This window comes from Poecilia mexicana, unplaced genomic scaffold (genome assembly GCF_051168715.1).
Source record: "Poecilia mexicana isolate PSO_F unplaced genomic scaffold, ASM5116871v1 scaffold_9, whole genome shotgun sequence".
NCBI lineage: Eukaryota > Metazoa > Chordata > Actinopteri > Cyprinodontiformes > Poeciliidae > Poecilia > Poecilia mexicana.
The window spans coordinates 20,863,844-20,886,122 of record NW_028263378.1 but is presented as its reverse complement, the minus strand read 5'-3'; the positions used below and the strand labels follow the sequence as shown (position 1 = coordinate 20,886,122).

At 38.5% G+C, this 22,279-nt stretch overlaps 1 protein-coding gene across 3 annotated transcripts in view; it reads left to right on the top strand.

The window, feature by feature from the left end:
• The window catches only part of trpm3 (transient receptor potential cation channel, subfamily M, member 3), a 138,630-nt gene that overhangs the window by 83,066 nt on the left and 33,285 nt on the right, over positions 1–22,279 (top strand). For all 3 annotated transcript variants that reach the window (XM_015004044.2, XM_015004042.2, XM_015004049.2), the window contains exons 7-9: positions 14,076–14,250; positions 14,475–14,598; positions 20,475–20,547. In XM_015004044.2, the coding sequence (XP_014859530.2) occupies positions 14,076–14,250; positions 14,475–14,598; positions 20,475–20,547 (372 nt within the window). The remainder of the gene's footprint in view (positions 1–14,075; positions 14,251–14,474; positions 14,599–20,474; positions 20,548–22,279) is intronic.

Sequence of the window (22,279 nt, the reverse complement as noted above, 5' to 3'; positions counted from 1 at the left end):
GTGCTATGCTGCACTTAAGCTCTGAGGACTCAGGAAAATGGTCTGGTTTGAGAAATTATGCAGATGTACTTTTTTTTTTTGCTTTTTTTTTTTTTTTTTTTTCTTCTGCCTATCATGTGGCCTGTGGACTTCCCTTTGTCATCCTATGCCTGGAGTCATGTCAATGGGGCTGGGAAGGCAAAGGGATGCCCAGATGTCATGGAAGCATCAGAGTTTTGCCTCCTGTTTTATCTTCAGCCTTGCGTTAAAATCAGTGTAAATAATTGTGGAATTCTACAAAGAAGTGGGACAATAAATCTTGCTGTTTCTTCCTATGTACATGTCACAGAGGAGAATCCCTCTCAACCTTCAAGAGTAACTAAACAGTGTTAAAATATAATGCATGATCAATTTAGGTGATTATCTTCTCTTCAGTTAGATATGAAGAGGAAGTGTTAACAGTTGATATAGGTCTAGCACTATATTTTAAGTACTCTTATTTTCTGATTGTTACTTTTGGAAAAGTAAAAATCTCATGTGTACTACTTACTGCTTAACAAGAATTGTGCAATTGGTGAATTTTTCCAGAAAAGTGACAGTGTTTTTTTTGGGGTTTTTTTTGTCATTGGTGGTGAATATATTATAAAACACACATTCAACACAAAAGTAAAAATCTGATTTATACTTCGTGGCAGTTCGTTACCAGAAAAAAAAACCACTCATCTCTTAACACCAAATTAATTATTGTTTATAAAATATAAATTCTTTTAAAATACTGTTTATCTGCTTAGATACGAGAAATTTACAGTGGGTAAATTTTGCAAAAGTAAAGATCAGGTGTTTACTTTTAGCAACTGGTTACCAGAAAATGCGATCATCTCTTAACAACAGATTAACAACATGAGATTTTTTCTGCTCCTTTGAAATACTACTTATCTTACACTACTTGCTCCTTAACAAGAATTGTGCAATTGGTGAATTTTTCAGAAAAGCGACAATGTTTTTTTTTTTTTTTGTAATTGGTGGTGAATATACACTGCTCAAAAAAATAAAGGGAACACTCAAATAACACATCCTAGATCTGAATGAATGAAATATTCTCATTGAATACTTTGTTCTGTACAAAGTTGAATGTGCTGACAACAAAATCACACAAAAATCATCAATGGAAATCAAATTTATTAACCAATGGAGGCCTGGATTTGGAGCCACACACAAAATTAAAGTGAAATGTTCCCTTTATCTTTTTGAGCAGTATATATTGTAGGGGTGCACGCAGCGGTACAGTGCCTTGCCTTGCAAATGCAGTGCTCTCCTATGCTTTGCTATGGCCGATCCCAATGAGAATTAATGACACAGGTAGATTCATCAGTGATAAGGTGACTTCTTAAGGCAGTTTGATACAGTAAATTTTATTTTAGGTACTATAGTGAAGGGAGATGAATAAATTCACAAACACTTTTCAGGTTTTATTAGTAAAATAAGTAAATAAAAATCAGGTGTAATCTTAATTCTTTTTCAAAATTAAGATTATACCTACCGGTAGTCTTATCAAAATTATGTGGAATGTTGTTTTGGACAAATAAAATCCCACTAAAATACACTGAGGTTTGTGTTTGAATTAATCAGGACAAATATTAAGGATTTGCAATGCAATGTGTATAAGATATCAAGACATGAAAATGCAATTTTGAATTACTTTACATGGGAAAAAAAAAAAAAAAAAAAAAAACACATACCAATTCAGTATTTCTTCAAGTGTTGGGGGCTAAATTTCAGAAACATTGAGTTTCTGGTTTAAAACATTGGTTTAAAGGTCTATGTGTCATACTGCAAATTACTGTGTGCATGTTATTTTCTCCTGACTGCTGCGCCTTGTGCAGACAAGGGTCATTTCTTGATTTGATTACCTGTGCATGGTTAGCTGTTGACTGCATGAATTTTCCTCACACCGATTCCTCCTGCCGGATCCAAGTTTTGGCCTGAGGTGCTGTCACAAAAAGAGGCACAAAGAAAAGTGAGGAGGGGAAAAGGTGCCTCAGTTAGTCGAGCATGGATTTTTGCAGATCACATGAACTACAAGCTCTTTTTTTCTGATCTTAACCGGCACACAGACATGAGATAAAATGAGCGAGGTGTGCTTAATATTTTCCTGCAGTGTTTTGTTTCTTGCCAGTCCTGCTTCTAATCCTGCTGCAGCTGTGTGTGATTTTCCATGAAATAGCCATCAACATAAATGGGGTTCTCAGCACAACAACCTTTAAATACAGTATAAGAATCAGCCATCTGGAGCACACTAATGTTTTTGTCTGTTGATTAGCAGAAATAAAATAAATTAAAAAAAAACTTCAAATGTTACTTCAGTTACTTCAGGTCATGATCATTTTATTTACTTGGACACTTCATCTTTATGGGATATTTAAAAGATAATGAACGTTGTTCAATTCCCAGTAAAGGTTTAAAAGCGTAGGTGGCACATGTCCAATCTCACTGGAGCCCAGCTTTGAAGTTCCTGAACATTTCAGTACCACATTTGGAAACTGAGTTTGTTTTTGTCTCTGCACACTTTCCATACTTACACCTTTCAAAACGGAAAGTGTAAATAAATAAACGTCCTACGACAGAAAATTTTGACGGACTGGTGAATGGAACCAGTGAATGAGTTATGGAGCTTGATAAAACTTGTATAGACAAGTGAGCCTACATGCAGCTTTGTTGCTTTTATGAGTGTTGTGTAAACAGTAGACACTACTTTGGAAATTTATCAAGTCATACAAATATTTGCACAAAATGCAAATAGTCAAGATCAGTTGCCAGAACAATCAGTAGACAGACAGATTTATGACAGACTCAAAGTCCAAATTACATTAAAAAAAGATCAGTGTTTTTGGTTTGGTATAAATTATACCAACTATGGACAATCATGGAAGAATGGTTATAATGAAAATACAATATTCATCTTACCTGTGAGGGCTGTAACAAGGATGTGAAGCCAAACTATTGTCATAAAGGTGGTAAGTAAGTTAGTGAAAGTTTATGTGACTTGTTCTCACAGACGGATGTCACAAACTATTGAACAAAAAGGGCAACTCGACAAAATCCACTACAATGTACATTACAGAAAGCAAAGCATAATGATTTCATTTTATAAAATCTCAAGTGTAACTCAAAACCTCGTGGAAGCTGCTTTTTAATGGTATCCACAGAGTCCAAACTCTGTCGGGCGATAGGTGAAGATGTAGAGATGGAATGAGATGAAGAGGTTGCAATTAGCCAAACAGACCTTAAGAGACATTGAGCAACATTTTGTAAACTAACTGATAACAGTTTGTTCTGTTTGGGTCTGTGGGCCTCAGGCAGCTTGTCAGACAAACCCCAAAAACTAAAACAAGCTCAGTGGTCCAGTGCTAGAAAAGCTGGAAATATATGAAGCAAGCAGACTTTTTTAATACTTGTTCTTTCTTTGTGCAGATTGATCACAAATTGAAACATTTGGTAACACTTTATTTGAAGGGGGTGAATAAGACTGTCATGACACTGTCATAAACACCTGTCATGAACATGACCAAGAATTACTGATTGCACTTTAAAAATTAGGTATCTTTATGTTATTATTTAAACAGTAATAATTTCTTGGTCAATGTCAAGTTGTCATATCAAAGACATTTTTGAATAATGTCAAAATTGTATTAAAAGTGTCATAATTTACCGAATGACGCTTTATGACAACAGTCATAAATATTCATGAAGGCTTATTCATGCTCATGACAGGTGTTATGTCATGTTTATGACAGTGTCATGACAGTCTTATTCACCCCCTTCAAATAAAGTGTTCGCAAACATTTTTATTGATATTTTGATTTGTAATGGAATGCTTCATGTGAAAATGTAAATTTTTAAAAGCATTTGACACATCCACTGTTTTTAAGCACAAAAGTATTACTTAGAACAGAACTGTATATCTGTTTTTGTCAGATTATGCAAAACTTAGGAGGTACTTCATATACGAAACGTGGGAAAGCATAAAATCCCTTCTATCTTCAGGACAGTTCTCTCAACACCAACAGCACAGATCTAATGATAAGTTATGGCCACTGCAGTCTAATCAAATACATGTTTCATAGAAGCAAGGGGGAAAAAAAACAGAAGATGTCCAAGAAGATTTATAAAGTAAGGGCTGAGAATTTAATGTCCAAAGTAAAAGCAGAAGACACAGTCGGTGAAATAATTTATTACCTTGGGATGTTGCTACTTAAAATATAAAAAGTAAAAATGAGAAGGAGCAGAGATGCAATAAAACTAACTTCATGCATGAATGATTTCTTATTATTGCTGTTAGGTGAACAAAAATGATTTAATTTTTCTTTCATTTTGTGTTCTTGTTTTCACGAGCTAAAACTTCTTGATTTGTAGCCGTTACATAAAGGCCTTTGAGAAACAACAGTTCACTGCGAGGAAATCATCTCCGTGCAATTTTACCAAAATTATGCTAAATAGTGAAACCGTGGCACATTAATGTCTGATTGTGTGCATACCTGCTGGCATTTGCATGCGTGAACAGCAGTGTAACCTTCACTGGTCCTCCCTCCTGTGGCTGGACTTTCATTAATCACAGGGCAGGTAAAAAGAAGTAGATAAAGTAATTGAATCTAGAAGCCATAAGGCCTTGTGTTGTAGATTAGCCATGATATGTTGACCTTCGCTGCGGGACAGCTTTTTATACAAGGTAAGCTTTTCTACATGGGAAGCCAACAAGGTTGTAACATTCTTACATTCAAGCACAATAAATGTCTGGATAAAATGTGGTTTTCTCAGATGTTTGCTCTAATATCTGCTCTTTGTTGTGAGGTATGTCCCTTCAATGTTCAGATTAGGGCAGAATTTTGAAATGAAAAAAGAAGGACATGTGGTTTTTAAAATATTACAAACTAAGAAGTGCAGCTTGCATTTGTATTCAGGCCAAATGAATTAATATTTCGCAGGACCACATTTCGCTGCAACTCCGGCTGCAGAGGTTTTGGAAGATGTTTCTTCCAGCTTCAAACATGTAAGGGAATGGGAATTATGTCCATTCTTCTTTGCACAATACCTCAAGCTCAAAAAGGTTGGATGATGAGTGTCTGAAAAACTCCTTTTGAAAAATCTTCCCACACTCAATTGAATTGCTTTGAACCTCTCTGCATCTGCATCCCTCCTGATGTGTTCCTGGGTCTCCATGTTGCTGTTTGTTCACCAATATCCTCTAAACACTTCTGTGGCCCTCACAGAAAATCTGTAATGTTTACTTTGTTAGAAAACTTTGGAAGGTGGCTGGAATGGATTTTATTTGAGTTTTAGAGTAAAGATCAAAATTATAATGAATGGAATCAATTTAACACATTTTTTTCTTCCAGTTATGCACTACTGTGTGCCTTTTTACAAGGTTATCATTCAAATGTTTAAATGTAAATTTAGCTCAGGCTTTTATTTTTAATAAATATTAGCTTATCACAGTAACAGTGCCGCTCCCCTCAAGTATGTTTGTTATCTGACTGCTTGGTGCAGATCAGCATATAAAACATTTGAAAACTATTGAGTGCAACAACTGAGGTAGGAGAGGCGGCGGGGGGTAAGATATGTTTGTGCAGGGGAAAAAATAAAAAATAAAAAAAAACGTCAAAATGATTAACCTGAACGGCCTGAGTGTTCAACCCTGTGGCAGAGAGATAACGGAGTCAGGAGTTGGTTGGATGCAAGACTTGCTCCAGGTATGGTTCCAGGTTGAGGATGTGCATCAGTGACAACATTTCATGAAGCGTGGAGAGAATTTCAGTTCATGGCCAGTGGTGTGAAAAGTGGTTTCAAAAAATTAACCTTTTTTTCTTTGATTGAAGATGCTTAGCATGTACTGAACGGCTTTTATATCATAAAGACCAGTTTTATTTGCACCTCTATTATTTACACCTCTGGTGTGTAGGAAGACAGTAGACAAAAAAAAAAGTAAAATTGTGAAATTGATGCTTATAAAAGTAGTAGTACTTTTAGACCTTAATTTAGATTTGTAATATTACAACCAGATGTTTATTAGCATCATATGTGAAGAAGGTTGTGCTTATTTGTAAACTAGAAGGAAATGTACTCATATTGTTTTCATATAATTTACAAAGCAATTGTGCCAGAGAGCTTTATTTAATCTTCGTTGATCTGATACACCTAATTAAAATCTCAATTCAATATATTTTATTGAATTTTGCATGTAGTTTGTAAGTAACTCTGGAAAAGCTGCACAGATCCACAGCTCAGGAAGGAGAATGTAAATACATAAAAACCTTTTGTAGTGCACTTTAAATCTTGCCTTCTTTGAGTAATAAAAAAATCACTGTTAAGAAATACCCATTAAAAGTCTTCTTTGCACTTGTAGCCAACCTGGCAAACATTTAATATAATTTTTCCCAGTTCACCCAGTCAACTTGGGAGAGAACATCACTACAAATTTCCATGCGACGTCGTCGCAGTGAGCAGAATTTGCAAGAAGGTTCATCCAGAAGCAGCTGACCCAAACACAACTAAAATGGATCAAACCTGACAGCGTGTACATGTCTCGAGAACATTAACGCATTTTACACCTTCTCTGATTTTTCCTTTTTGTGGGTAAATATTCATTCATAAAGGTCAGGGAGCATTTGCGCTTTGGCTGGTGGATTTGCACTCACATTAAGTTCTTTTCATGTGTGAAAGCTATCTGATTGATCCAAAATGCGTAAAGTGGATGAGGGCAAACATCTTGATTCACTAGAAGCTTTTTACTGGTTTTGGAGCCCTTTGCCTGCTGTAAACTGTGTGTAGGTTTTTCGACCACACTTTAAATATACATGTATGGCTAAGAGGTTCAGTTGAAATGGATCGTAGGTGGAAATCCAAGCAGTCACTGTTAGGTGCTTTTATCTTATTGTCCAGAACATTGCACAACATAAACCAAGTTAAAAGATTAAATAGGTTATTCATTACTTACATTAGATGGAGAGAACTGATCAGAAATCAATATTATGTACAATGGACATTGTGTTCTCCAGAATTATGAAAACAGAACATCAAGAATAAACTCAAACATCAAAAATCAAGTTAATAAAGCATGCTATTGTAGTGACTACACAAGTTTATTATATTAGCAGATTTAAAAATATGTTGTACTCCCGTGTGAACATGAAATAATTAAGTGTGTGTGCGTGTGCGTGTGTTGCCTTTGCTGTGGTCTTGTTTTCTATAGTGCGAGCATGCTGAGATGAAGGGTGTGTCCTACTCCATCAAGAGGGAGCATATTTACTTTTCCTTCATGCCACCATCTTGTTTAATTTCTTTCTGCTCTCAAAGATTCTCTGGCCATCTGGGGATGAAACTATAAAGTGCTTTAAAAAATATATGAGCATCCTAAGTGGGGCGGCTGTGGGAAGAGTAGTCATCTTGCAATCAGAAAGTTTATGACTCAGTTCCAGAGGTTTTAGGTTTTTGGTGACTCCAGAAGTTTAGGCACCACCTCTGTACCTACATGTGGTAAAACATGGAGTCTCTGAATTTTGTTGTTCATTCCGGAGAGAGTTTTTTTTTTTTTTTGACAAATCCTGACATAAACAGGGGTAGCCTGGCTCAGTCCAAAATAAAATTACACATTTTGAACTATCTCATGTGGAAGAAGGTAATGTTGGGGAAGCTTTTCTTCCTATGTTATTTGTAACAGAGGGCAATTTGCAGTATGATGGATGTTGGCTTATGGTGCCACTCTGTTGATAGTGGAAAACAACTATTTGGTTTAAATAACAGGCCAGGTTGGAGAATAATTTGAATATTAGAAAAAAAAAAGTGAGAAAAGGTTTTAGAGAGGATATACACTTATGTTATCATTTTATTAATGTTATTTTATTTTTTCAGCACTTTCTAATTTGTTGTTGAGTTATAAAGCAGCTTCATTATCCATTACTCCTTCTCCAAACACTGATACTTATTTCCCATGTACAAGGGCAAACCCCACACAACTAAAACATGGCTCTACACTCAAACAGGGAAGATGAGTCATCGCTGGTGTCTTTAATTGGGACCATTTAAGCACATTATGTGTGTCTCGTGTTCTCCCTACTTTTTGTTTCTACAAAATTTCCCGCTGTTCCTCATTACTTTCTCGTCTGCAAGGATGGATGAATGAAGACATTTATAAGCTTGAACTACTTTCAACCTTTTCTTAAGTGCATCCACATTTTTACACATTTAGCATATAAAAAAATCTTAATACATGGTGTGCAGTAGAATAAGTTACATATTTCTGTCACAATTCTCAACAGCAAGAATTAAAGAAATTATATTTGCTGTTTTTTTTTCTTTTCTTATGAGAAATGGAAAGTAAGAGATTAAGAAATACAGTTTCTCACGAGTCTCAGCAGTTTTAGGTTTGGAATAAACATAATTCACACTTTTGCTCATTTTAGAGACTCAAAAGATCCAGAAAATGTTTCTGTACAGAGTTGAGCATTAAAAAAATAATTACTTGTTTCCTGGACATCATATTTTGGAAGAATATATACATCACATGAAGTTGGAACTGGGTATTTAAACTTTATTAAAACCACCACCGTTTATCTCATTGACGGACAATAAACCTGTCCAAAGCTTTTTTCTTTTATATTGCTTAGGGTTACTAAACTGATTTCTTTTTGCTAAATAAATAGAGCACAGTGTATTTTGCTTTCTTCAGATTTGGAAATTTGCAAACATCTCTTTAGTATTTGAAAGAACTACTATTTTGAAAGACAGATTTACACCCAAATTTTAATTTCCTGGCTGATGTCTTACTGATGTTACTGCATCAAAGAACTTTTTTTTTATTATTATTGAATAATCTTTATGATATAATTCACATTAAATCAATACAAATGTTAAGCATTTGAGTCTCTGTCAAAACATTTTTCCACTGTTGAACAATAATTTTTATCTCAATCCAAGACTACAGATCATTAAATACAAAGTACCGTATTTTCCACACTATAAGGCGCACCTTCAATGAATGGCGTATTTTATAACTTTTTTCATATATAAGGAGCGTAGAAGAGATGATACAGTTACGGTTGCCACCCCCCGTATTTGAACCTATATTCTACAAATACGTGTAATAACAAAAAAGTGGTCCCCAAGTACTTTATATAGTAGCCTGCCCCAGTCATTGTTTCACTCACGGTGTTGGTGTTGCTGTTGCTGTTGCGATATTGCGCCCAACTGCTTTCTGGGTAACACAGATTAACTGTCTCTGTCCCTCTTCCGTTGTGGCTCAATATTGGTCCATATATAAGGTGCACCGGATTATAAGGCGCACTGTCGGCTTTTGAGGAAATTGAAGGTTTTTAGGTGCGCCTTATACTGCGGAAAATACGGTAACTGCATGTGTGTTCATTTTTCACAATTGACTCACTTTTGGTTATATACAGCACATTTCTTACAGAACTAAAGCTCTTCCCAAGTTATTATTTCATGAATTTCTTTAGACAATTTTAGTCTCAGCTTTCTGGGCTGAGTGGAAAAGAAAAGGGGACAGCCGGAGCATCTCTGGTCAGTCATTGGCCAAGAGGCAGTTTACTTTCTGGACAGATCCAGTCCGTCACAGAGAGTGAGTGACTATTCATGGAAACACTTTCACTTAAGGGGAATTCAGAGCTAGAAAATCTCCTCATGGAAACTAGCCAGAGTACCTGCAGAAAACCCGTGGATCCATGTGGAGAGCGTGGCAACTCCACACAGAAAGCCTCCAGCCAAGGCCTAAAAAACCAGGACTTCTTGACCTCAATATCGTGAGACGACAGCGCTAACCCCTGCTCTGCCATGCTGCACAGAAATTATGAACACAACCAAAACACTTCATAGAAGTCTATTTCCAACAAACAAAAACATAAAAGCTACAACAATGTCTACAAACTGCATCCAGGATTATTTTTACACAATCACTTTGACACAAAACTAGGTACTGTTAGACAAAAAAGATGTAGTTTTTTAGGTTACTTCATCAGACATTCAAATGGCGAAAACATCTCGACTCACGCCAATATCTCTGTTTTGTCAGATTTCTTTGGTAAAAATCCTCATCGGCATCACAGCGTACAGTCTGTTAGGCTGTTAATACATTTGGGAAATAATATTTCTGGAAGCTAAATTTATTGTTGGCAGTCGTGGACTGCTGTGTTTAGGCAATCTGTATCCATTGCCACCATGGGAGATGCTAATCATCCACAGCAGCACTTGGCCATAAATTCTCAACACTTTACAAAGAAGCCTTATATGTCTGGGGATTGCTTTTGAGAGTGAGACATAAAGAAAGATGAGACCTTCTGTTAGCAGATGCAGAACAATAACACCTTGAACAATAATGAGTCGACACGACAAAAAGCCCTCGGTAGCTTCGTACCGTAACTAGATTAGTTGTTTAACAATTTCTTTCTCTGTTGTAATTACGCACCTTAGCCGTTCTAGAGGAAATAGGGACTAATATAAGTCTAGATGGTGAGATAATGAGGCATGGCTATCTGAAATGTTTTATCTGCCTTTAGGCCATTCATTTGCTGCTTATCTTCTGTTTGAAAACACATTGGGATTTAGTTTCTCAGGCCAACAAATAAAAGAACCCAAAGTAAACTCAATTTTTTTTATCTTGTCAAGCCTCAAAAAAAAAAAAAAAAAAAACACATCTCAATCCTCTTAATAATCACCTAAATATGAAATCTTTTTGAAATAAACAAATTGGCAGCTCTTCCCTATAAACCAATGTGACCAAATATTCAGATCACAAGAACTTTACAATAGATGTCCATCCCTTTACAACAAACAATTGTTGCTATGGGGCCAAATGGTTCAGCAGTGCACTCCTTTGTGTCTGCTGCTGATTGATGATTGGCTTGAATATTTTTGTGTCACAACCAGTTACTTAGTAGGAGGATCCTAGTGCAGAACACCGTATATGTCACTTCACACAAAAACATCCTTATCCGGGAAGTAACACTTCATTATTGCATATTTAATAGTCTGTAAATGTGGGAGAGTTACTGTCAAAAGCAAATAATTAATTCAATGTCAAATGGTTTTTCTCACAATGAAAATTAGAACCTTGGGAGGGGCCAAGGTAGAATATTAAATCAAATATTTTCTACAAAGCAAATCTGACATATGGTATCAGTTTCTCATTGTTGTGAGTGAAATCCAACCAGATAAAGTAAAGCTTTATGGGCAGGGAAGATCGGTGTATGATCTTCTCCTTTTATACCACAATAATATCTAACAGAAACCTGCATCTGCCCATGTAAGGCAAAACTTTACCTTGAAGAAAATTTAGTTTCACAGTCAATGACCCTTTCAGTTAAATCAGTCGTTTACAAGCGAACCAGAAGAAAAACTCTCACTGGACTCTTTGTGCTTTCCACATCTGAGAACTTACTGTAATTGGTTTGTTTTTCTCTGAATCAATCAAACTTGCTTTTGACTGTAATACCCACTGGACTCTAGAGCATCTTTGAAAATATTGCTAAGCACAAACAGTTTTGAGCAGGCTAGACTTTGAACAAGATTTAATATGTAACCAGTTTGTTTTTTTGTGTGAATTAAGGCTTTCCTGAGGATGTTAACTTATGAAGCGGATCAGATTTGGAAAACACTTTTATGCTTTTTTTTAGAGCAGAACAATGCTTGAGAGATGAGCAGCTGGCACGCAGCGAATCAGGTTCAGTCAAGTTTGAGAAGTGCGGCAATATGGCTCACAAAAAACAATCATTCGCTTTTCTGTGTTTTTCTGATATCATTTAATGAAAATGTCTAATGTTCTACAAAGATAATTAAATTATGAAGCTTGTGGTTATTAATTAAAAGGTAGCTTCTACTGAAAGTATTGCAGAAGCTTTAAGTTGAGTGTTTTTCAGTATTTGTATGATTTGTGTGTGTGCGTGTGTGTGTGTGTGTGTGTGTGTGTGTGTGTGTGCGTGTGTGTGTGTGTGTGTGTGTGTGTGTGTGTGTGTGTGTGTGTGTGTGTGTGCGTGTGTGTGTTTGCGTGCACACAGGCAGAGTTTCCTTTTCCCAATTAACCATGACACAGCTGTGCTTTCTCCTCCTCATCTGCTCCTCGGTGGGTTTCAGTTGAACAAAAATCCACTTTAGCTACTACAACATCGCCTCCAAAGCTCCAAAGTCATCAGTATCAATATCAATGTTTGATCTCGCGCAGCTGCAACCTCACATGCAAACACGTATGCAGGAAAGAACAGGACAAGCAGACATCCAAAGGAAATGGGAAATCGATTTTTTTTGGAAAACGCAAGTCACCACTTTGCCGCTCTTTCGCATTCTGCCCTGTTGATGTACAGCTGTGTGATGTGGCATGGCACAGTGACGCGGTATCTCTTTGAAGTAGGCAAGACCCCTAAAATATTCTCCTTATGTAACTGTCCCTGTTGCAAGGCCACACAAGGCTGCGCGAGGCGCTGCACATTCGTGGGTGCAATCCCGAAAAGGAGCGCTTGCATGCCCCAGTGTGTGCATACAGTAGGCATTAATTTGTGCGCTGGTGCTGCCTCTCTTCTGTGAATTATGCAGACGAGGACGAGAGTGCATAAGGGGAAGATGAGGCAGTGACATGGCTTTTGAATTAGAAGAGACAAACCAGCAGCATAAAACACAAGCACCATGCGAAGCAGAAAGGGGTAGGAGTGGAGTCAAACGTGGATGGATGTGGAGGGGAAAATTTGATCAGAAAATGGAAGGAGCAAGATGTTGGGGATATGGCTTAAAGAAGTGAACCCACTGAGTCCCTTGAAGGGAGTGACAGAAATAAACCTAATTGTTTGCATGCATTTTGGGACTTTCACTGGGGTAATGACAATTCAACTACAGACAGGAGGTTAAAGTTAGGAACAGCTTTCGGCAAAACCCTTCAAATCAAAATTACACATGTTTTTAATGCACTAAGTTTTAATTTAACTCATGAACTGATTATTTTCTGTGCCCTTGAAAACATTATTTTCAGCTATGTAAAGCTTTGACGTGTACGGATTCAAGCCAGTTCTGATTTCTCTTTGAAAGGTATTATTTGAGCTGTTCTAACGAAACATTTCTAGCCTTCTGTCCTTGAGCAGAAGATATTATATCTTACATTCAGGTTAAATAGAGATCGGAAAAGTTATGATTCGCTTTATACAGTATATGCATGTTTGGGGAGGTATTTGCTCCAAAACACCTGATGAGTTTTAATTTTGTAGTTTAGGTAGACAGATAATAAGAGGAAAGCGAAGGAGAATAAATAATGAGTGAGATCACACAGCTCAGGGAGTTCTCACACACACACACACGCACACACACGCACACACACACACACACACACACACACACACTGTGAAGATTAAATGACACAGCATAGAAAGATCCTACTGTTGCCTGGACCTGTCAGCTTTCAACACACCTTTATGACACCGCACCGCCTCATTAAGTAGGTAAGCATGTAAACCACGTTACAGCCCGTATTCTGGTTATGTGCTGGAAATTACAAAAATAAAACAAGGTTTATAGAATGCTTTTAGCTGGGAGACATTGAGGGGAGTCGTGTTATTTCAGTGGATGGCCCTTCACTGTCTCGGGGTGGAATGTGTTCAGACTGCTAAACTAATACAGAAGGAAAAAAAATGGTTCCAAAGGGGATCCGAGTTCCCTCAGTTCACGGCTGTGTTTAGTGCTATCCCAACATGATCCGACTGCTCTTGGACATTAGTGTCTGTGAGTATTTTCTATTAAAAATATTGCTAATACAACAAAAATGTGTATTATTGTTGTTGCACATGTGTCTCCTTATGGATGAATATGACAAAGTGTTTCTGAAAAACTTTCTACTGTAATGACAAAGTGTTTTGATAGAATAAATGAGTGTTTGTTTGTTTTTTTTATCATGTTGATCATAAATTATTAGGTTTTTCTGAAAACTGGTTCAATCTGGCAGAAGAAGTGACGTCTTTCTATTTTCGTCTTCGTATTCCCCCCGTGTGTGTTTCTGTCTGTTCTTCCTTTCCTTTCCTAAAAATTACTCCTCGTCTCTCGCCTCTCCTGTGCAGGGATCGGCCAGGGCGTACCAGTGGTGGCTCTTATCGTGGAGGGAGGCCCTAATGTGATCTCCATTGTGCTGGAGTACCTCAGGGACACTCCTCCGGTCCCTGTGGTGGTGTGTGATGGCAGCGGGAGAGCCTCGGACATCTTGGCCTTTGGACACAAATACTCAGAGGAGGGAGGGTATGCACTCACATCTGCACACGTTACAGTAATATAGTTAGAAATTCACCCACCACAGCTACAACAGCTTCCTATATTTAGTTTAACATCTCACGTTGGACTCGAGAGTCCCAGTCAACCTTGGTTTTATTTAGCAATAATTAGATTTAATATTCTTGTTTTCCTCGATCTGACTTTGTTCTTTCACGTTTTCCCTCTTCTCCCGCTCCTTCCTCTCTTTACAGCATAATTAATGAGTCTCTTAGAGACCAGCTGCTGGTGACCATCCAGAAGACCTTCACATACAGCCGCACACAGGCCCAACATCTGTTCATCATCCTCATGGAGTGCATGAAGAAGAAGGAACTGGTTAGTCATTTTCCTTTCCACTTGGGCTCTTTATATTTGGCTACATGCAAAACCCAGCTCATTACAGACACAATTACAGCACCTCAGCTCATACATATTCATGCCTGCAGATGCAGTAAAAACCAGTTAAACGGGCTGTGCTTAGCTGGAATAATAAAACACAAAGTCTGACACACGTCAGGCCGTCGCGCACATCATTAACCTGCAAACGGCATTGTCCCTTAACACTGGAGTGTTTGCTGGATAAATGTGGCAACGCGCCGCACAAATGAAGCTTTCTTATCGTAAAACTTGGATTATAACAGATATTATTTTGTCCTTTAAGTATGTTAAGCAGATGCAGATGCATTCAGATGACATTTGCTGCCCTGTACCTTGTATCCCTTTGGCAGTGTTTACCTCAAAACACAGGTCATGTTACACGCCGAGTGTGGTCATGTCGGTCATCTACTTAGGACATGTATTACACCAGGTGCGGGCAACTCAGATCCGAACAGGGTTGGTGTCTGGCACCAACCCTGAGAGAAAAAGAAAAAGAAACCTCATCACCTTTAAATAAATACTTCTAAAAATCTTGTACTTAGAAGCTGAAAACTTTTAAGTTTGCAAAACAAATCAACATTTATTTTGTTAATTCATAAGATATTTGATGTGATTTCCTTTTTGTTGCGTTTCATTATGTTGATCACAAGAAATCGTAAGAAGAAGCATGTTTGGCCTTCCTGTGATGTGGATGAAGTTCTTCATTTCTTCCACTGCTCACGTGAGCAACCTTCCACCAAAAAAAAACAAAAAACAAAGAAAGAGCAGAATCAACGTTATCTCCTGTAAAGCACCTGAAACATGATTGTGTTTTGTCTTGGCATGCTACTGCTGAACCAGCACACTGCGGTACTGTATATTTTTCTAACACACCCACATGCACCATTGTTCTTGCACAGATAATAACGTGATGTTTTTTTTATGGTGTATAAAATGCCTGCAGCATTTACTGTGTCTTCACTCTGCAGCAATATTAGCGTATTTGCTGCTTTTTTTTTTTTTGCTTTCGCACAAGCTTGATTTAAGCCAAGTGTTTAGAAATAGAGAAATATCTGCCAGCTCGGGGACTTCCCGACTGATTTAGTCATTTACCTGTTAATAAACTGCAAATACACATACCTCAGCATTTTCTTAAAATCTAACTCTTTGCAAAATTGCAAAGCAGGAGTCCTGCAGAGCCACTAAACCCGCAAGACAAGCATTTAAAGAGGCATTAGAGTAATAGCCTTCACTGTTATTCATTTTAAGTCATCGCTTCTCTTTTGTGCTTCTGCTTTTATAATAGCACTATCCTACAAGGTCAGAAACAAAGCATATGAAATAGGCACACATGCATTTTCACAGACAGTCTTTTCTGTGTTGCCCTGAATTGGTCATAGCTGTGCAGCATGTAAATGGACTGATTTCACCCTCTGCGGGATTCCAACAAGTGACTGATGCTCACACTGACAGAGCCTCTGAACGACAAGAGCAGCGGAACAGCAGAGCGTGAATCATTCGCCAGTCGCAGCTGTGAAGTTCAGATGATCCGATACTGTCTGTGTGTGAACTAACAAGAGTGTTACCACTGTCACATTGAAAATGAGCACTAAAAGTCAGATATCGACAAAAATAGCTACCGTCCAAACTGATATTGAAAAAGAAAATGGACTTGTGTGTGTGTGTGTGTGTGTGTGTTTTATTGGCGTGCGAGAAGTCAGCAGACGGTATTGCAAAGAGTTGGGTACTTTATCTTTGAAAACCACTTATCTGAGGTTGAGTCACGGAGACAAAGGGTCAAGCTGGTAACCCTAGACATCCCTCTCTCCAGCAACAGCCTCCAGTTCGGGTGGAGGATCCCAAGGTGCTCCGAGGGAAGACGGGGTGTATTGTCCCCTCCAGCGAATTTGCTTCAAATTGCTCTTTGTAGCTCCAGATATTTATTATTACCTGCACAACCAATAAGGTTTTCATTTGGCAGACTTCCAGTAGCAAATAAATATATTTTTGCATTGTTTAAGAAGTGACATGGGAAAATAACTACACATTCTCTCAGTGATGAGAAAAACCTCCACAGGAAATGTAATTGTGAAGCACTTGTATTTTTTTTTCTGCTATTTTGCTGATTATTAAGGAAAAATTATGTTTCTGCATAGGCACTTTTCATTTCCATCCTCATTGCAAAAGGTAGCATAAACAGGCCTGCAAGACTGGGCTCCCTTTAGCATTACCAGTCAACTGCTGCTGCCAAAAATGTAGGAAGCCAATTTTTTTTTGTCCAATTATTGGACTATTGACGCCTCTCTTCACCCGCTCCCCTGCCTTATGAGTGGTGGGGGGTGGAGAGCACAAGATGGCCATGTTGGCATCTCAGAGTGCGCTATAAATAATTTAACATAGAATCATCCTTATATGTTTAATTTGGATTAAATATTGAATAGAACTCTCCAGCCCACGGTGTTCCTCAACCTTCCTGACAAGAGAAACTAGGAAGGAGTTCGAGGAACATTAAGGAAAGTAGGAGTGACTTAAATGGACTGCGAGCTGGAGGAGGGAGGAAAAGTGAAAAAACAAAACAAAAAAAAACCGAGCTACAGCACAGAAATAAAGACACAAACAGAGATGCAAGGACAGAACAAAACCATTATCGGCAGGGGAGCATCCCTCTGTTTACTGTGCAGTAGAAAAAAATCTCGACCGTTTAGCATTTTCCCCATAACAAATAGACAAGTAGTTTTTAATGTTTTACACTTATGTTCTCAACATGAATGCAGTGCCAGAGATTTGTGGGAGTTGACCTTCTTCAAGTATTGTCCACGAAAGGATTTGGAGAGCTCAGTGTACTGGAAAAGTGTTTTTGCTCGTGTAGCGTTGGCCATTAGTTGTCTGTGAATGTGTGGCAAGATCAGTACGCTCTTTGGCTATCAAATGAAGATAAATGTTTTATAACGAGCTCGACCCGCTGAAGTGTGATGTTCAGTCTGTGCGGCATGTTTAAACTTTGTACATTACCAACGCTGAAGATGCAGAAATTTTCCCAACAAAGCTGCGCCATAACGAGAAGGACTGCACCGTTTTTTTTCCAGTCCAAAGTCAAAGCTTCGTCCTTCTTTTATCTCTTCTGCTTCAAACAAACCTCCTCTTCTCTCCTTCTCACTTCATCGTCCACATCTTATTGATAATTTACCGTATCTTTATCTCTCCACGTTTGTTTTTAACTGAAATTATAGCGTGGACATAAAAAGCATGCAAGTTCAACACAGAAGCAACCTTTTCTTGTCCACCACATTTGTAAATTTTCTCGTTTTGCAATAAGTGCTATACCCAACACCCGTGTCTCGGACGAAACGGACAACAGCGGATAGAAACCCTGTCTGTTTACATTTTGCTCGCCTTCATTGGCGAGTCTCTGGGGGACTGTCGAGATTAAAGCAGCTCAATTGCAATGTCACAGAGGATATGCTGCACATCCCCTGTGATAACAGGTAGACCGTACCCGAAGGGTCACCTTCAGGGTGTAATTGGATAAACTGAACAGTGACGACGAAGACAGAAAAAAGCCAAAGGACTGGACGGTCCAATAGTAAGGTTGCGTGGGAGGAGCTGTGAGATGAGTGTCTGCAACAGATGGTCGGAGGAATAAAAGGGAATAGAGGTGTCTGTGTAGAGGCATATTTGGGAGCTGAAAATAGACCCAAATGTGAACATCTTCTGTAATTATTGTTCTTCTGCTGCACAATATTCCATCCTAGTCCTGAAGGCAACCAATAATACCCTGCCAGTGTGTGTGTGTGTGTGTGTGTGTGTGTGTTTAGGAAACGTGTGTAGGGAAACTCCCTGATATGCTATCATAAAAACAACAGGGAACGACGGGCAAATAGCCGGAACAGAAATCTTTATTAATGAAAACTTATTGATCCCCTTAAAAATTAAGCGTAAGCTAGCAACCATGTCCCTCTGAAACTGTCTTTTGTTTTTTTTTTTTGTTCCCTTGATCTCAAAAGAATATTACAAAGATATATATGCACATGGTTTAACCTTTAAAAGTCGCTATGTGTCAAGACAGATAAAACAGACGCAAAGTGGCATTCTAATGAGGATTTTATGCTCATCCTTGTTGACCTCACAACGTCAAACACCAAAAACAAGGATGCCGCCTCTGTCGGGTGTGGGAGGTGTTCTGTTATTTCAGTCTGTTGTGCAAATCCTAGGTTTTAAAATATAAAATTTATATAATTTTTTTTTTTAACTCTGAAAGAAAGTCTGGTGACAAAACCACAGTACAGACGGCCGGCCGATAAAGAGTGGGTGGACTCTGTCACTTGGCTTGATCCTGCACATCCCTATTTTTCTAATTTTTTGCATTCAGTTAAAGTGATGAAGTAGAAGGGTTTAGTCACCGAGGCTATTTCTTTTGCAGTGGTGACTCTACATAAGTACACCTGAATACTCCCTAAAAGCACCATTCACTGCAAAATGTGAACCGTACACTTCAAAGAAACACCTAAGAGTAACACCTATGACTGGGGTCTGTTCTGTATGTTTTAGTTCTCTCCCTGGAGGTAGTAACGACCTCCTCAGCATTTCAGTGTTTTTGCTACCGAGTCATCATTTGACTGGGAAGACTTATGCTTACACATATCCACTGTAATCGGACTAATCTCTATTGAACTTCAAGCAGAGAGATGCTGTATTGTGTGTGTAGACACACACACACACACACACACACACACACACACGCACACACACACACACACACACACAGATACTCCCTCATATTCTACCACCTGGGTTTTATGGTGCCAAAGTGTCACTATTCCTTCAGAAAACAAAGCGACGTCCCATCAGCATACACACGGCGTACAAATGATGAATGAGACGACCGCTGCTCCGTGTGCACAGACTTAACCCACAACACTGCAGCATCTCCCAAAGGGAAGCAACCATCGCAGACGCAGAGCCTGCAGATTCCTGAAGCTCCACAAAATGAAGCTATTCAGGAAAGGGGGCGGGGCCGGGGGGCTGCAGGCATGGAGGTGGGAGGAGATGGATGGATGTAGGGATTAGAGGAATAGCTCATTAGGTATTCAGAACACACATATTCTTCCATGCAAAGATCCCCCAAGGTGCCTTTCACACATTCATACATGGGATCATGTGCCCACACATGCGTGCGTGCCCCTGCATCCGTGTTGCAGCTCAGCACTGTAACAAACAAATGTGACTTCAAAAGCCCTGAGAAACTGGGGTATTCCTCAGCTTCCCCTCTCAGGTGACTTCACGGCATCAGTGGATCATCCAGCTAAATGTAGCTGTGGAGTACATGATGAGGAAATTTTTTTTTTTTTTTTTTTTTTTTTACAGAAATACACACGCACACACATACACCAAATAAGAAACAATGGTTTCTGGTGCCGGATAGAAGCAGGAGTTCCCATTCATTTGATCCCCCAATTTTTTCCACGCTTTTCTTTCAGCTTCTCAGATCCCTTCGTCTCAAATCCCCTCATGCCCTCTTCTCATTGAATCGACTGGGTTTCAGCTTTGTGATGTCTTTTTGCCGTGGAGACTGGCGACAGTACAAGAGTCCGGTGTTTTGTGCAGTACACCCAATCAATTCTCCTCTCCTGTCTTCTGTCCTCTTCTCTCCATCAGTGTTTTTAGTAAAAGAGTTTAATACAGCAAAGGAAGGCACTCCACTGACTTCCTTATTGTGATTGGATTTTCTTTGTACTGTAAGCCTTCATGCACTTGCCGAAGCAACAATAGTTCAAGAGGAAAGACACTTATTGGCACTTCTGAAAACAGACACTTACTCGTGTTTATTCCTGCCTGTCTTTCTCATTTTCTCTCAGATAACGGTTTTCCGGATGGGCTCTGAGGGTCACCAGGACATTGACCTTGCCATCCTCACTGCATTGCTCAAAGGTAGGTCAGGTCATGTAAGTGTGTGTGCTGGAGCTTGAGTGGCTTCAATTACGTTATGTCCCCCAATCACTGTAGATATTTAGAGCTTTTTGAGCAATAAAGATTGTCTTTTCTTCTTCTTCAGAAGCGTTCTAATTGAACTCCAGATTTATGAAAAGGCATTTGCTCAAAAGCCTTTTATTCCCAAGGTGGAGCTTTATTTGGAAAGAAAGCTGCTGGCCTTCTCAGCATGTAGCTAAAGTCAACAATTCGTTTGATAAAAGCTTAAAAGCTTAAACACCCCTGATAAAATGCCAAGATTTTGAGATGTCAAAATGAAACCAACATGAATAGTCTGTGAACCCTTTTACACCTGCGACCTGTTAAATTGACCTGCGAAACAAGCAAATTTGTTGTTGGAAGAGATATAAAAATATTTAAAAATGCATCTTTTTAGTGCAGGTAATGGGATTTGTGTTGATGATGATGTCATGCAACCCAACGTGGTGTGACTACATGCTGTTTACTTTTGTGGAATTGGATATACTAAAACTGTACATTTAAAGTACAAAAAAACACTTTCTGACATACTTTCAGGATATGACCTCCTGTAACTGTGACCTGTTTCATGCTAAGATAAAAAAAAAAAGTGTAAGCCTACCTACCTCATACCATGAGAGACATTGATATGCATAACATGCCGGCTCAGACGTCGCCCGGCCAAACAAGGTCTGCGTCAGGTGCTGGGGAACCAGAGGACCTTGATGACAAATGGGCTACTGGAACAAGACGGAAATGGGCGAGAGATGAAAACATGGATATATATATAAAAACATTTCAGAAAAAAAAAACATAACTCACAGACTGAAACACCTCAGGTGCTTGGAATAAAAGTATGCGTCTTATGATGATCTACTGATGTGCAACTTCTTCAGCTTAGGAGTCTCAGCAATCAGAATGGAGGGAAGCTTGTAGTGAATTAAAGTTTCTACGGTTTTGGTGTGAGATTAAAATGCAAATTAACTCCTGTAAAATCATCAGTTATTGTGATATCAGCCGGTCACTGAGATAAATGGTTATGGGAAGACCTGGCCGCAAGTAACTTTGGAAAAGTCTCTTCTGAAGAATGCATTCGTTTTCTGTTTTTGTTTGAAAAATTACATTTTTATGAGGTCTGGAGGTACTTTGGAAAAGATCCAAAAAGGATCACCTGAGAGCAAGACCACTATAACTGATGGACTTTACACCATTACCTTCTGCAGCAGAACACACACATAATGCCCCCGTCTTCGTATGACACAGTTGGAACAGTGTTCTTGAAGTTCCACTGTTTCCTCCAAATGTAATGATGAGCATACGGCCAAACACTTTGATTTTAGTGGAGTCAGACCACAGGGCATGCAACAGAGACCTTTCTGTTATCTCACTTTTTATGTTTTCTTTCAAGGCATCTGGAAATTGTATGTAAGAGTTAACCAGACTAGTGAAGGTCCACATTTCTCTTCTTGACCGATATCTTTTTATTTTCCCACAATGCCAATCAAGAAAGCACATTTTGCTTAAAAATGCATTCACGTTTGCCTTTAGTTATCTTCACTTTTGTAAATTAATCTATCAGAAGTCTTTATAAAAGCCATGATGTTTTCATTTGAGCTTTTTTTTTACTTGTTGAGAGGCACAGTAATATATCTCTATTTGAAGGAAGCAATGAAAATATACGGAAGCGCATTGCTATCACGCAGTAAAAAAATTT